Source organism: Anneissia japonica, unplaced genomic scaffold, assembly GCF_011630105.1.
Source record: "Anneissia japonica isolate Jap-2015-1 unplaced genomic scaffold, ASM1163010v1 scaffold6788_len1366326_cov149, whole genome shotgun sequence".
NCBI lineage: Eukaryota > Metazoa > Echinodermata > Crinoidea > Comatulida > Comatulidae > Anneissia > Anneissia japonica.
In genome coordinates this window covers 141,182-158,286 of record NW_022692324.1, presented here as the reverse complement: position 1 = coordinate 158,286, position 17,105 = coordinate 141,182, and the positions used below count along the sequence as shown (strand labels likewise).

The following is a 17,105-nucleotide window of genomic DNA, read 5'->3' as shown; positions in this document are numbered from 1 at the left end:
TTTCAAAAATTTCTATGTATGTGGAAAATGTAGTTGATTACCAAAGGTTACATACAATTTTTATTTTGAAGACTGCATGGTCTAGGAAGTGTACATTTTTTTATGGGGCAAGATTCCAAGGGCGGGTTTTCTAGGGGGAGTTGACTGCCAAAGAGTGTTGCCAAAGTGTGAGCCAGCGTGGTATTTGATCACAAGTGCGAGACATCGCAAGTGTGAGCCAGCGAGGCATGACGTCACAACAATAGATACGAGACGTTACTCGAGTTGTGCGAGGTATCGGCTGAGATTTGTGGAGTACAATTCAAAAAACAACTAGGCCTATAGGTCTAATAATGAATTATTGTGATGTTAAAGACAATGTTAGCTATCAAGGAGCGACGTTGTTTTTCATTGGGACCTTCGTCCCTTCAAGGCTAGGCCTATACCATCCTAGCTAGTCTAGGCCTAGTAGGATAAGGCTAGCGCGAAATGCGGAAGTTGGGACGTGTTGGTTAGTCTACAAACGTCGCCTAAAGTAATTGATTTTACCCGGCAGAACGAAAGAAGGAAACTCCGCTTTTCAGTCTTCTTAGGCCCTTGTTTTTTGACAAACAATGACCTTTCAGAGGTCAAATTGCTGTCAAGAATATGAATTGGCTGCTTCGCAGCAATAATTAAATGTGCACTTTATTTTGGTACAATTAAGGAGAGCCAATGCCTCATCGTCAAATGATCAAATCAAGATAATAGAGCAGTGAACACCTTGGTCCTTGACTTGTTCTTCTCGATCGAAGTTGCACGATCAATTCACAGTGCAGACGGCATACATGCCGCAGACAGCATGATTGCAGCAGCAACAGTTGACCACCCGATCACTCACTGGCCTTAAGCCAAGGCCTACCATACTAAGTATGATACTTAACACTAAACTAAATTTAAAATGAATCTAGTAACATAAACAGTGCAAAGGCACAGAAACAATACCTTACTTAATGAAGACAAACCGGAGACCTCACTGAAGACTAGCTGATCGTCAAACAGTCTTTCTCTGCTGTAGCCACCTACGATATATCCTTGTGGCTGACCTCTAGTAGTACTGTAGTACTGCGTACTCTACCTCTCAGACAAGTCACAGAATCAACAAAAAGGCAAGGTCACAATCTAATCTAAGTCTAAGCACCAGGTGTGCGGAAGATCAAGAGTGCTAGAGTTAACATCTCAACAGCCAGTCCAGTTAAAAAAGCATAGTTTAATATTTCAGAAGATGTACGTGTGAACCATGCAGAATGTTAAAGTCATGATTTATTTTATTATCATTTTAAAATAAAACAACAAAATAATAATAAACACACTGAATTATATTCGTCCTCATGTGTCTTTACTAACCTGGACCTGGACAAAAGTTTGCCTTGGCTATTTGTTTACCTGTTGGTTGAAAACATTACTATGTGGGGCTACATAACTATAAAATGACATTTATGGTTCCTATTTTTTAGTCAATAAAATATAACACAATATACCAAACTGTATAATGCCTGTTTTTAAACTAATTAATTATCTGATAATCTTTGTTTTACAAATTACTAATTATGATATTCGACTACTATACCTACAAATAAATGGAATGACCATTTGAGGTCATGTGATGTCTCTATTGAATCAGGTGATTAGCTAGCAAGTCAGGGTAAAGGGTCTGTTGTTTCACAGCTAAGGAAACTTTAAGAAGGTTTTTGCTGCCTATGTTTTAGTAAAAATACTTCTTGCGGGCGGCAAAAATATATTGAAAATGGCAGTCAAGGCTGAGTGAGTTTAATGTTCACAAACAAATTTATGAATTAGCTAGGCCTAGGCCCTAGGTATTATTATTAATATCTTTACTGTGTAGTAGGCAAGGCAGGGAAGGAGCATGCCCCTCCTCCGTCCCTGTCTTGTCAGCCCTATCCTGTGTAGCCTAGAGCCAGGCAGGCCCTAGCTAGGCCTAGTGGTGGTGCAGACTGAGGCTCTTTCTATCTTATAGGATAGGCAAGATTTTTCGATTTAGTAACACCTGAAAGTTAATTTTACAGTTCCATATTTATACATTATTATAACAGCCCTAGCCTAGAGCCTAGGACCTAGCTAGTTAATTGAGTCAGAAGAATATGTTTGGTTTGGTTTGGATGGAAAAACGGAGTTCCAGGATGAAATAATAATAATAATAATAGATAACATTTTATAACACAAAAGGCAGTTTGAAGCGCTTTGAATTTCCAGTTCAGTGTAAACTAAAAGAAAAGATGCGTTTTGAGTTTTGGAACTGCAACAGATTACAGCAGTAAATAATTAGGTTATTTATTTTAAATAAGATATGATTATTTGAGAGAATAGAGTTTGGGAGACGAAAACGATGCAATATGAGGATAGATGGTGTGGTGTGATGGTGGTGCGCCTCGAGGTTGTGTCAATGTGAGGCGCTATATAAATCCAGAATTATTATTATTATTATTTAGACCTGCAAGGAGCTTTGCATACCAAACATTGACCTCCCCTTTTATGGGAAGTGTTTACTGTGGTACTCCATAGATGCAAGTACTGTTTAAACAAACAGTAGACCAGGGGTATAACAATTGATATTAAGAACAAGGCAACAAACTATTTTTCTTTCAGACCCTCTTTCTGTCTTGGATCATTAAACGTGTCAGTTACTCTGCATGACACAAACCGCAAGCGACTGTGCAAGAGTTTAACAGAAAAAGGTGTTGGTGCCGGTGCAATTATTGTCCTCCAGGGCGGCGAAGAAACGAACAGATACTGCACTGACACAGCCTTAGTTTTTAGACAGGTACTGTTAAAAATATAGGACAAGTCGAGTGGCCGAGCGGTAAGGCAGGGGCGTCACTGACAACCTTGACATTGGCCGCTCCTCACCCAGGGTTTGGTTAGTAGAGCCAAGTCTTTTTGGATAAGGACTTAGAGTAGGGTTTACCCCAAAGCTATAGTATTTCAGCCCCTGTCGTTGTGGAATGATACATATCTAAGTGCCTCTGTATGGTTGCTACCATAGTCATAGACCACGCCCTTTTGAAGCTCAACACGATTACTTTTTTTTCCTTTCACTTTTATATGTACCCTTACAAAATATAGATTATTGAAGTTTGAAAGCAATTTGTACTCTCCTGACATGGTACCATTATAAAAAGTGTAATATTGGACAAAGCAAAGAATAAAAGATTCTGAATAAGAGTAACTACAAAAACCTAGGTTTATAAATAGCACCTTTTTTTATAATGGACAGATCATTACAAGTTGCTCTAAATATATTTATTTATTTAAGTTTTCTTTAACCAGGGGCTTTTCAAGGAAGCCCTGGTACATACAGTGAATATATCCAAAAAAATAATTTTTAAAATCATGAAATTCAAAAGTAACTAAAAGTAAATCAAAAACAACAAGATAGCCTAAAACTGAAAAGAAAGCAGACAAATGAAATCAACCAAACCAAAATAAAAAAGATACAGTCTTACTAAATACAGATAAAGGCCTCTTTCATATTAATAGAAAGAGCATCAAAATTGTTACGAATGTTGTTCTACAGATTGTTCCAAAGATGAGCTGCTCTGTTATGAAATGTGCGCTCACCACAGTTTAAATATGCATGTGGAACAACTAGAGTATTTGATATTTGATTCCTAGTAGTAGGGTAGGAATGAACAGAGAGGGTGAAATATAAAATACATAATAATCACAAATAATATTTTATTTTTTTATTTATTTGTGTATCATATTTATTTCTGCCATCTGTGGACCTACTAACTAAAAATATAAATTTCAGGATTTTTTACAACCAAATATCCCAATACCTAACAAAATATTTTTTGTGGTATTAACATATTTATATTTACATTTAAGGAGTCATATTTCCACTGGACCTTTGGTGTGCTTGAGTCTGGTTTCTATGGTGCTATTGATGTTGACAGCGGCAAATCCATTCTATTTTGCCCAAAGCTTCCTGAAGAATATGCCATATGGATGGGAGTGTAAGTTAAATATTACAACAAAAAAAACACAGACATAAAATATTTTTAAAATACATGAGTGGAAAGCACTAAGAGAAAGTTGTATATCAATGTGTGTATCTAACAGATAAGTCCAGTAAAAAAACAACTAAAAGTCATTCCAGAAGTAAGTAAATTTATTTATTTATTTATTTTTTATTTATTTAATAAGATCTTTCACTCATTTTACAGAATCTTACCAAAAAGTCATTTCAAAGAAAAATATGCTGTAGATGAAGTTCATTATGTGGAAGAAGTAAGTATAAAATGATAACCAACTTACCATTGCTAATTTTTTTAGGGGGTTGGGATGCTAGCTGAAGGGAAACAACAAAAAACTTGGACACATTTAAGTACAGTGTATGCCAAATCGTTTACTAATTATATTATGAATGTAAAATTATGAATAAATCATAACTGGAATGTTTGTAGAATGCTTAGTTAGGCGAGACTTTTTTATACCTTGTGTTTTGAACCTATGTTTTTTAAAGATCGTCATAGGAGGGCAGGTTGACTTTAAAGCAAGGTATAAAAAAAAGTCTTGTCTTACTATGCATGGCCACCTTAATTTCAACTTTTTGCAGCAACATTTCCATTCCTATTAAGATTAATTTATGCTTTTGTCTTCTAGATTGCAGATGTCTTAGAGTCGATGAATCCGTCCATGTTATTAACATTGGTAAGTTAAGCATATATCAAAGAAAAAATATTGGTTTACCTGTATTTTGATTATGTCAGTTTAAATATTTTTTCAGTTACACATGTAGTAAACTAGTAAAATTGTCAGCTCGTTCAATACGATGGATCTGCTTATGTACTGATCAGGGGTTCAACTGGTTGTGCGTCTCATATTTATCCTTTATAATACAGCCATATGTCAATATCCAAACTTGGCCAATGATGATGTAGGTGTGGAATTGTCAAATGAAACCTTAGGTTGGCCTAGTTTGAGTTTGTATGGTTGTAGTAGTCTTAATTAGAATTTAGGCTACATTTTAAAGGTATACTGCTAATCTAATAAAAAAAAAAAAAAAAGATTTTTAATTACTTGGTTTGTATATTTCAATAAGTTATTACTATAAAAAAGAAATTATTAATAATAAATCGTAATAATTTTTTATTTATTGCGTATACCCTATATATTTCTACCAGAAAAATTTCAGATTAAGACATCTGATACTTAAAAATTTATGACTAAATAAAAGTTGATAATGTATTAGATTTTTTTAACACTTTGAGCCCGAAAGGCCGGAAAACAGGCCCTGCACTTACGCTACAATAACCTGAAAGGCCAGTATTCTGTCTTTTCAGATCAGGTGATCTTATTTGGGGTAATCACCTGACTGTTATGGGTCATAGTTCACAGTTTTGTGACATCATCACTCTTAAGCAGTTTGACAGTTTGTGTGGATCGTTTTCTGTAACAAAAAGTTATTTGTCCTTCTACACTTTGAAAATGATATATGTATGCTATTGAGGCTTTGCAATTACTTTTGGATGATTCCCAAGAATAATGCCAGCGATTATAGTGGAAGCGACTTTGACAGCGAAAGTGAGGTAGACAGCATAGTTTCTAGCACTAGGCCTGGGCCTAGCCCTTCAGATGAATATGATAGCTGTAGTGGTAGCGATCATGATTTCACTGCAGGCCTGTGTGTACAGGTTGGTGATACCAACTAATCTACTAACTACTAATCATATGTGATTTGTTTTTAAATATGGATAATTTTTCAAAATCACCCGGGGTCAGCATGACGTATTAAGATTAAGTTTAGGGTTCAAAGGGTTAAATGAGCAATTTAATATTTCATTTAAATTTTAAGTTTTTTTTTTTTCTTTTTCGTATAATTATTTTGCAAGATTTTTTTTTTCCAGAGGGGTGTTAACACAGATAGTGGAAGTACCTGCCAAGAAGCTGTCTTTGAAGGTGTTCACAAGTATGTATGAATAATGATCAACATAATTGTACACAGTAATTATTGACTTCTGATGAGGAAAACTTTGTTTTGCACTATTTAAATGTATCAAGACAAACAGAAACAAGAAAGGTCAAAGTTCAATGGTGCAAAATCATAGGTTTAACATCAAGAGAAAACAACAATATAATGGTGAAATGTTTTAAAGAAGAAAGTGAAAATTACTTTCTTGATACAAATATAATAGTTTGATGATGAAGATTTATCTATCCAGGATTTTGATACTTATATTTATCAATATAATAATAAGTTCAGTGAACAGTTAAATATACAGTTTTTATGTTAGTGTCATATAAGGGACCATATTTTTGTTTTATCCATATCTTGTTTTAACACAATAGCATCACATCAAAACTGAAGCATTTAATAACATGAATTTTATTACTGGCATTATAGAAAAAATGTGCATCTTTAATTCCATTGAGTTTTGTTTGTTCAATCGGTGTATAAAATTATTATGTTGTAAATCATTTCATCAACCACTGCTGAATATATGCAGTGTATCCAGTACATCTATTAATAATTATGCAATACAAACATTTCTGTTTCATAGGTTTAAAGTGAACAATACTTTACTCCATCCGCATATAATGGAATGGTAAGTTTTGACCACAGTTAAACTTGCCTAAGTTGAATTTGCCTAATTCGAATAATTTCTAAGTTGATCATATTTTTATATGGCAAATTGTTGTGTTTTTTAATTAATTAATGATCTGTAAGCGATATTTTATCTAAGTCAAACAAATTTTAAATGTCATTTTGCAAGTTCAACTGTAATTGAATTTGGGAACAGGGACAGGATGGGGGTTATATTAACAGAATAAATATTTTCTCTTATGAACTAAACGCATCTCCACTCATGTAGCCTCACATGGTTTATTCTTTCCTTTAAATTGGTAAGTCACACTTAATGGCATGAAGTTACTGAAAGGCCTTCCTACTAATGCACACTATACATTGTAAAAAAATGAGTCATGTCTTCAAGGGAATATCTGATGATGATTTAACCACATAAATAAATGCACTGTGCAAAGGTACAGACATTTCCTATTGTTGGTTAAGCTACTGGTTGCTAAACTCAACACTTTCCAGCACTGTGAACACAATTGGCTAGATTTAAAGCAGAAAAGTCCTCTGAATTGGGTTTTGTTTTTTAAGCAGAGGGCCTATGTGAATAACCATGAGCTCTAACTGCAGAATGCACAAAGAAAGCATGTGATTCACTCTATCCTACCTAAAAATAACTTGTATATAGGTAGATCTAAAGAAAAAAAAAAAATACAATTTTTTGAAGGCTCATTTGCAAACAATTTTGATTGAATCCTGTTTTTAAACATCAAAGGAAGCCCACTCACTCATATATAAACATTTTGTTCCCCAAAATATGCTCCATTCATTTTCGTAAGATATTGCCTGTTAAAAATTACACAATTTAAATTGAGGTGCACTATATCATCATCCTTGAGCAATGTTTGACAAAAAGTACATTGTAAGGTAATATCTGTAACGCATTTAGCACATATTCATAATAATACTGTACTTTGGGTCAGTTCTCAACAAGTACCAGTAAGGCAAGTATTTTGGCAATGACATGATAACTTAAGCCAACAAAAGCATGCATACCAACAAAAGTATACATCTTTGCATTTTTTAAATCCTCTTGTCCAACTAAATGTTGAGAATAATATGTTTTACAAAAAAACTTTGGTGTTGTATTCTAATACTTTTTTAATATTCATGTTTTTTATTTTTCTTTTTAGCCGAGTAATTAAAACGCCACAAGAGCTTGAGATCTTGCGTTACACAAATAAAATAAGCAGCGAGGCACACATGGAGATCATGAGGAAGATCCGTCCTGGAATGAAAGAATATGAGATGGAGAGGTAGAAAAAAAAATACTTGTCCTAGGTCCTAGTTCAAATTGAAAATTGTAGCTGGGCCTTTTCTCTGGGAACAGCCACAATGCAGCACTAGCCAACATTTATACAGATTGTATGCAGTAACATTATGAAGGTCATTAAAAAATTGAACAATCGGAGCAAATTTCAAATTTTGGCATCCTATTACCAAGTCTGGAACTATTGTCAGCAGTGTATGTTTGTTTCGCTTATCTGATCAATTTGTGTGTGATGCCATGTCTATTGAAAGTGGGTCAATGCTCAAGTTATTTATTTGCTATTCTACAAAGTTAACTATATATAAACATCTTTTAAGCAAATTAGATATAAACAATCAAATAAACCACGAAAACCAGACAGTCAAGTGAATGCTAGTAATATTATCAAAATCAATAAACCCAGTGAAGTGGTGAGGTTAACAAGTGTCGGTTTGTTTTGCAGCCTGTTTCAGCATTATTGCTACAGTAAAGGAGGTTGTAGACACACTTCGTACACCTGCATTTGCGGAAGGTAAGAACAATAACAAGGAAGATGCATTGATGGTCCAATCTGTGTTGCATTGATTTTTTGGTTTCCTGCATAAACTGGAAATGACATAAAACACTAATTGTTTGCTAAAGTGAAACTTGCAAGATGCTTTCACTTGACCTCACTCATAATTAATTTTCAGCTGGCATACATCATTCTGTTAAAATATAAACATCTTGATCTCGTCAGTCTTGATTGGCTGTTACCATAGTGATATCTGTACATGCTAATGACAATTAACATATTTAAAGTGCAAAAGCCACTTTGATCCATCCTTTATTAAATCTTCTAGAAAATAAGTAACTTACTGCTTCCTTTGTGTTCTATTTATGAGATAACATAACATTTATAATTTTATATATATACTTAACATATGCACCTTAGTAAAAGAAAATTAAGTGAAAATTAATAAAGGTATTGTCCTTCACAATAGGGCAGGAACTTTATGCCTTGTTTTGCGAACTTATTGTTTTAAAGATCGTCAGAGGAGGGTGAACAAAAAGAAAAAATTAAATTTTGTTTGTTTATAAATAAGAAAAAAACATTTTATATAACGGTTTCCCAAAAAAAAAAAAAAAACAGACGGTGGAGAAAATAAAAATAAAATTTTATTGTTAAATATAAATAGTGTCGTAATGGGATGGTTAAATTCTTTAAATTGATATAATTTTGGAAGAAATATAAATATATTATTTTTGAAGAATTGAAGGCAGTGGCAGGCATAAATTTCCATTTTTGTGGTGGCGGGTGTGCTAATTGGCCAAAAATCAAATTTTATTTATATTCGAAATTATCGTTATTGATGGGCGGCGGGTTCACTAATCTGGGTATAAAAAAAGTTGCCTGATATGTAGCATTATGCAATTAATATTGTATAGACATTTCGAAAAATATTACCACATGCATTTAAATATTCTCCTTATTTCAGTGGAAAGAATGGAGCTGTCCTTCATTATGGACATGCTGGCGCCCCCAACGACAAAGTCATCAATGATGGAGACATGTGGTGAGTTCAACCTCAGTAAAAATGTAATTTGTAGGTGTCACCCTTTTTTTTTCTATTTTTTTTATTCAAACACACATCAAAATCTCAGCCAAGGCTGAATTAATTGATATTTACAAAAATAAGGCAAATAGGCAAATATAAGAACATAAAAACATCAATCAAACAAAAGCACATGACATAAAAAATGGAGATAAAAATAACATTAAAATACATTAAAATTGGAAACATCAGAAGTAAACAACAGGTAAAAAACATATACGTAATAAAATTGATTATTTTAATTATTAATTATTGAATCATTATTGTAACCATATCATTATTGTAATTATTATTATTATTATTATCATAAAATATATAACAATTGAATCATCCAAACAAAGCACACAAATTGCAGTTATCAGTCACGATTCAGTTATTTTTATAACGGGAAGAATATTGCAGAACGGGAGCCAGAAATATGCAGTAACATATTTTATGTACACTACAAAAATGGTACAGAAGAAAGATAAAATTTGCTGGAGGAGTATTTGTGTGTGCTGTATGGAGATGGTTATTCAGTTCCTTGCCTTCCAATGTCTGTGTTCAAATCCTGTGACTCTCTTGTAATGAGGCTTGGTTTATAAAGCATCATTGTTTTATTTATTAAAGAGTGCCCCTGATTAGGGATGACCACCTAAGATAGGCTAGAGGGGTCACCCCCTATAATTATGGATGGAAACAATTAAGTGAAACTGTTGTACATAGTAAATACAAACAAGCTTGATTTAACATATGCAGTATAAGTACTGTATATAGATTATACTGTACAAGATTAGTTTTATTCAAAACCGTATAAGAAATAATGTACTGATGAAAGTTGAACACATCCTCTAACACTAGATTTGATGGTCAGCAACATTTAAAGAATACCATGCAATATTATATCAGTTGGGAATTTATTCAAATAATTTTTGATTCTTGATTCTCTCAATTCTGTTTTGAATTTTTTATACATTTTTTTTTCAGCTTATTTGATATGGGTGGAGAATATTACTGCTATGCATCTGATATCACCTGCTCATTTCCTGTGAATGGGAAGTTCACCAATAATCAAAAGATTATCTACCAAGCAGTGTATGATGCCAGTAGAGCTGTTATGAAAGAAGTCAAACCAGGTAAGCTTTTTATAGGTTACAATTTAATAAAAAGGGAATCATTCTTTTATCTGGTAAAAATACAAACATCGTAAGGTCTTTATCCATTGATTGGCTACAAAGCAGCAGATAGCTTCATCACATTGTTTATATTTCTGTTAATATAAGTGTCTAGCATGCTTCTATGATAATAATAATTACACTATGGATTCATGGAGCACCATTCCACAGCATTGCTCTAAGCATGGGCAGGTCCCTGATCAAAGGCATGAGTGACCCTGCCATTGAATATCATAATACTTTGGCAAACCTGCAGCAAAAAATCTGAGGAGTATACATCTTTGGAACAATCTTTTTCACAACATTTGTATTAACAATTTTGATTCTCTTTCTATTAATATGTTTAAAAAAGAGGCCTTTATCTGTATTTAGTAAGACTGTACCTTTTTTATTTTGGTTTGGTAGTTTTCATTTGTCCTTTTCAGTTTTAGGCTATCTTGTTGTTTTTGATTTACTTTTTGTTACTTTTTCATGATTATAAACATTTTTTTTTCTCTTGGATATATTCACTGTATGTACCAGGGCTTACTTGAAAAGCAGTGTTAGTCACTGAATGGATACCCCCTGGAAAGAAAGCTTAAATAAATATACCTAGTGGTAATCAGCACATGAAAATGGTAACACAACACCCTACCAGGTATTCGTTTGTACTGTTGGGTAGAGAGGGACAAACTTACTTGCCCATTGTGGGTTTTGAACCTCAAAACTAGTAGCACAACATCCTACCAGGTTGTTTGTATTTCTGGGCAGAGAGAGACTAAGTGTTGGGCAAAGACACAAGTGTAATCACACACAACCCTGACATCAATACACAATCGTTGTGCTAACTGCTATATCAGCTAAGCATTAAAATTATATTAGAGACACTCAATAATCCATATCATTACTGTACACACAACAGTTTAAGTGGGATTTTCAGACTCCCAACCACATTAAAGCCTGGTTTCTGTAAACATACATTGTCGCTACAGTCTTTTCAGTGCAATCGTTCCCCTGCATAGCAGCCCTCGATGCAATCGGGAAGGTGCCCCAATTTGACCGTCGAATCAGCATCACCGAAAGCTGTAAGCGATAGCATGTAGCGATTATATAGAAACCAAGCTAAAAATAAAATATTTTGTTATGAAACAATGTTATGACACCAAGAATTCTGTTCACCCTCAAATTGGAGACCACTCTAAATTCCAAACCGCTTTTCAAAGTGCAGTATGAACTAATAATTTCTTCAATAATAAGATACGAAATACAAACAAACTTTATTGCAATCAATAAATAAAATAGGGATTGAAGTTTTAATAAATTTCCCTAAAATGAATTAAAAAAAATTTGCAATAACAAGACAAACTAAATTGAATTAACAGTACATCCACAAAAAAATATCATCTTAACACACAGCGAACTAGAAAATTTTAGAATGAAATGTGGTAGTATTGAATTGGAGGGCAAACTGAAGGTATAAAATTTTGAATAATCATATCTAAAAAATTGAAATTGATTGTTTGATACTCTTTTCTAATGCTCATCGGTTCTTCCCCTGTGCTAATCCGAGTTCTACATTTATTTTATCAATTAACTTTATACTTTCACTCTGAAGGTGCATCATGGGTGGAAATGCACCGCTTGGCTGAGCGTACCATTCTACTCGTTCTCAAGCAGCATGGCCTTGTGCAAGGAGACCTAGATGAAATGGTGAAGGCCAACATTGGAGCCCTTTTCATGCCACATGGTCTGGGGCATTTTATGGGCCTAGATGTTCACGATGTTGGTGGTTACCCAGAGGTAAAATTTGGGTTTTTTTTTTTTTTGTCATTTGAAAATCAAGTGTATTAAACTGTACCAAGAGTATTTAAATGTTTGTAGGTTGAATCAAAGATATAGAACTGCAAGACATCCGACTCTCTGGGTTTTGTTGAAACGTAATCCTATTTCAAAAAGTACTGCCAAGAACTAGAGAGCTTACTTCAAAAGGCGCGTTTCAAACTCTATTCAAATTCTAATAGTGCGCCCCCTATCTCGTAGTAGTACTTTTTTCCAACTTTCCATTGTGTGCATACAAAACCAGGGCAGTCGGACTCCTTGCAATTCTATTCTCTTTGGTTGAATTCACAGTATCAATTTGTAACAGTGATCAAGCCAGGAACAATCAACAAACCTCAAAAATAATAATGATACTTGTCAACCACTTTTTGCAATTTTCAAATAGTGCATTTGAGCTGATGTTTTTAATGCTACTCATTCAAACATAATTTAATTTATATGGCGCCTTTCACATTCCGGAAAATATACAAAGGCGCTGGCATCAGTATTTTCCTGGTTACAGGATACTTAGTTGGCAAACCAGTAACTTTCTCTGCTTCCTGGGGAGCATCCCTAGTCATGCTGCTTTACATGCACAACGACGTTCAATGCCACACCATCCTACCAGGTACCTATTTATACTCCTGGGTGGAGAGGGGTAAACGTAAGTAAAGTGCCTTACCCAAGGGCACAAGCAGTGCGACAAGCATCTGTCATTAACTCCTGATAAGAAGTCCAACACCTTACACACTGCGCCACACACTCCTACTAAAAGAAACCCTGCTTAGGTGAAAGGAATAAAAATGCCATAGGAGTAGAATTACTCAGATATAACTTTTGACGTTTGAATATATTTCAGGGTACTGAACGGATGGAGAAGCCTGGACTTAAGAGCTTGCGTACTGTACGCCATCTACAGGCTGGTATGGTGTTGACAATTGAACCAGGCTGTTACTTTATTCAGTCGGTACGTAGGCTTACTGTATTTGTAGTACAATGATTCATATTAATCAATACCTTGGATACAAAAAAGGAAGGGTTTGTTAACTTTACCGCAGTGATTGGTTTCAAGCGATGGCAAACAAATAATTACTATTCAGAAGTACAGCTTTCAACACCAATAATTTAGAAAGTTTAGCACTAAAGGAAGATTATTTTAATACCTTGTTTAGCAAACTTCTGAGTAGGAAGAAAAGAAATAAAATGTTATTGGTGAATTTAAATATTGTAGTATTAATGGGATTAATAATAGCTTTAAATTTATATAATTAAGAAGAAATATAGATATACAAATGCAGTAATGCATCTAATGAAGTAAATAAAACTTATGAACGACATGTCAAAACACATCGAATTTAGACTGTTTTACTATTCTTGACTCCGCCCACAATACTCATCAATTTAAAATAAAGAAGTCCTTTACATTGCTTGGGGAAGTCTGTCACTGAACAAACAAACAAATTATTACAATATCACTCTCTCATTCTAATTCATTCTAATTCCTATATACATGACTTACCATAGTATTCTTGACCGCTATATACATGACTTACCTTAATATTTGCTTGTTTCGTCTTACATCTGACCAGTAGTACTTAAACCGTTAGTAGCATAAGCGTTATTACCTGATGATGATGTGGGACACATTGAAACATGTCGTTCATAAGTTTTATTTAAATATAGATATTTTGTTTTGTGAGAACTGGCAGGAACAATAAAAAAACACCGTATTTTATATAGTGATAGTGCTAACTTGCCAAAATAAAATATATTTTTTAATTTAATAATCATTGGTTCTATGAAATAAGGTATAAAAAAGTCTCGCCTAAGAATTTACCCATGATGATTAAAAATCAAGTGATGTGTTAAAAGGCCTTTTTTTTGTTTTTGCAGGTTTTGGAACAAGCATTCAATAATGAAACACAGGCCCCATTTCTCTGTCAGCAAGAACTCCAAAGATTTATGAATTTTGGTGGGGTAAGTTATTCCATAGGACGTTACACCCTTGAAATTTAATATCTGGAAGCTGATTATACCAAATATCTCTCCGACACATGTGGCGGCACCAATGGAGGTCAAGGGAGAAATTACCGCCATGTCAAAAGAATACAAGGACCCCTTGTCGTCAGATGCATTGTGAATTCATTAGACTAAAATGTTCATTTTTAAATCTGAACCAAAGTTAGCTATTGCAGTTTGTAATAAAACATTCAGTTTTTATCTGTCTAAACCCTAAACCTCTCCCCCTTTACTGCCACAAGGGTTCCCCTTCGGTCAGATTCTCGTCAGACCTCTGTTGGAACCGTTGGCAAATTTCTAGAGCCACTACTGCAAGTGAAATAAATTTGATTTGATTGATTGATATGAATTAATCTATTAAAATTGCTTATATTGTATTAATGAGATATCAGTAAATTAATTAACTAATCAGGGTATCTGACTATTATATATTTGGATAGGTGTCTGAAGCTCTGGGCTCACAAGCCAGAGTGTCCATCTCTCTTTCCTTGGCGTTTGGGACAGACTGTGCAAGGCTGTGTGGGGTTCGCCACTCCTCCCATAAAGCAAGTCCTTTTTACCTTCCCAGCATATGCCGGTACCCATTTGTGAGGTCTTACCACAAAATGAGACGCATCGTTGGTGAAATCATATTGAGATATTCACCAAAACAGACAAAAGTCATCATTTTTACAAAATTTTGATTTTAATGTTTTTGAATAACTTGATACTTATATTTTATGATTGTATACTTTATAAGTGAATGAGTGTTCTCTGCACATATTCTGTAATTCTAGTCATATTATTTGTACAGGTTAGTTTATCTTTGAGGCTGATTTTCTCAAAACGTGGTTCTTATACACTTAAAATTTAAATGCTCACATCTCTGGATTTACTTATCGTAGAGAAGCCATTCAAAGACCAAATGAAAGCTTATAATGTGATCTACCCAAATATAATATAAACTCAATTTTTGAATTTCTAACCATGAGACTCATTTTGTGGCGAGACCTCACATTTATACTCCAGGGTGGAGAGCGACAAACGTATGTAAAGTATCTATTATAACTACTTATCGTTTTTTTTTTCCTAGGTTCGTATTGAGGATGATGTTGTTGTAACATCTGATGGTATGGAGTTACTGACATGTGTACCAAGGACCATCAATGACATTGAGGCATTCATGGCCAAAGCAAGAGAAGCTGAATAAATCATTCAAGGATCATCTGAATAAAAAACATTCAAACATTAATCGAACATTTTTGCTGACTATACATAGTTTATATTACATTATATACTGCATACATAGATTCTAGGCATCTGTGGTTAAGAAGCACTGGCAATAGAGAGTACTACTACCGTATTTGCCCTGTTGTGCAATGTGCAACCTCGAGGCTTGATATGTAATTAATGACACGCACAAACGGTAAAGGAGGCACAACCTCAACGACGCTAAGTGAGATTTGGCCCTTTTATTGCCTAGGCTGTAAGCCTAGGGAGCCTACTTGGATGTGTACTATTTTCATTACTTTCGTAGGTCTTGTAGAATCTATATATCAGGTATATAAAACAAATATTGACCGCTCTAGATTCGGGGAACGGTTGAAATCTATAGCCCCACATCACCTTTGGGCAATAGATTTCACCATTCCCGACATGAGCAGTCCATATTTGCATATTACCCTCTTGATAATATACTTATTAAAGAGTAAGACATATTCAAACATTAATCAAACATTTTTATGTCTGTATTTAGAGTGTTTATGTTATTCCACACTCTTGATAATATTATGCTTACTACTTCTATGTACAGTAGTACTAAATGATGAAAAAAAGATGCCTGTACTTTAGAGTGTCTATATTATGCCACACTCTTGATAATATTATGCTTTGCTACTTCTATCTAAACGATGAAAAAAAGAAGTATCCAAGGAATTGCATGTCTGAGCACTAATGAAAGAATGGATATATATTGTCTGATCAAGGGCTGCAGTAAATACATCACTGCTTTTATATAGCACGTGGCAGTCCATATACAGAAGATCCTAGAGTTTTTGGTTTTTTTTTGTATTCAATTCATGCCAAAACATGGCTTGGAAGCCACTTCTAGGTAAGAGGCTACTTTTTAAATAATATATTTATGCCATGAAATGCATGTGCCTAAGGCTAAAACACAGCCACCATTAACAATGCAGTATGGGGAGTATCAAAGCATGCTGGCCAACCTTTGACATGGCTTGCATGTACTGCCCAATTTGACACACAAAAAAATGAATGAAGTTTAAAACTTTAGTATTGTTACTGCAACTATGAAAAATGTTTTTCAGATTTGTAATAAAATTACCTGAAATTTTGCATTACTGTCGCACTGTACTTGTTTGAATTTCTGTAGTTCTATTAGGAAAGCTTGCACACAGACAAAACCTGGAGCAATGATGCTGAAAAGCACAACTAATTTGTAATAACTTCTTTATATATAAGGAATACATGGATTTGAAGCAACAGGACAAGTTGGTCATCATTTACTCTGCAGTGCAGTCAGATGATGATGATAATTTATAAATTTCACATTATGTGAACGCGCACCACTGCTGATGGGAATGTATTTACCTGATGTATTTTGCCCCAGAAGACAGGCAAATCTTGGGCCTTCAGCTGGTTTCCAGAAAAACAATTTGGCAGTTGAGAAAATTAAA

At 34.2% G+C, this 17,105-nt stretch overlaps 2 protein-coding genes across 5 annotated transcripts in view; one reads left to right on the top strand and one right to left on the bottom strand.

Moving 5' to 3' along the window:
- Positions 1 to 1,121, bottom strand: part of LOC117100214 (amine oxidase [flavin-containing] B-like) — a 57,411-nt gene extending 56,290 nt beyond the window's left edge. For 2 of the 3 annotated variants that reach the window (XM_033239808.1, XM_033239810.1), the window contains exon 1: positions 964 to 1,118. The gene's annotated coding sequence lies outside the window, so the exon portion shown is untranslated. Of the gene's footprint in view, positions 1 to 963 lie in introns of all 3 variants that reach the window. The other variant, XM_033239809.1, reaches the window with a different exon arrangement.
- A 517-nt stretch (positions 1,122 to 1,638) lies between these two features.
- LOC117100213 (xaa-Pro dipeptidase-like) lies at positions 1,639 to 16,766 on the top strand. 2 transcript variants are annotated; one of them, XM_033239806.1, is made up of 16 exons: positions 1,639 to 1,782; positions 2,626 to 2,800; positions 3,868 to 3,995; positions 4,206 to 4,269; positions 4,645 to 4,692; positions 5,523 to 5,675; positions 5,889 to 5,950; positions 6,543 to 6,587; positions 7,750 to 7,872; positions 8,329 to 8,397; positions 9,344 to 9,421; positions 10,427 to 10,575; positions 12,209 to 12,393; positions 13,271 to 13,378; positions 14,305 to 14,388; positions 15,503 to 16,766. In XM_033239806.1, exons 1-16 carry the CDS (start codon positions 1,766 to 1,768, stop codon positions 15,617 to 15,619), a joined length of 1,605 nt encoding a protein of 534 aa, XP_033095697.1. In that variant the 5' UTR covers positions 1,639 to 1,765; the 3' UTR covers positions 15,620 to 16,766. The 2 variants fall into 2 exon arrangements, with proteins under 2 accessions (XP_033095697.1, XP_033095698.1); XM_033239807.1 differs by lacking the exon at positions 5,523 to 5,675.
- Positions 16,767 to 17,105: the final 339 nt, after the last annotated feature.

Coding starts and splice junctions, on each gene's coding strand:
- LOC117100213 (XM_033239806.1), top strand. Junction 3,996..4,205: donor TATGCCATATGGATGGGAGT/GTAAGTTAAATA, acceptor CTCATTTTACAG/AATCTTACCAAAAAGTCATT. Junction 13,379..14,304: donor GCTGTTACTTTATTCAGTCG/GTACGTAGGCTT, acceptor TTGTTTTTGCAG/GTTTTGGAACAAGCATTCAA.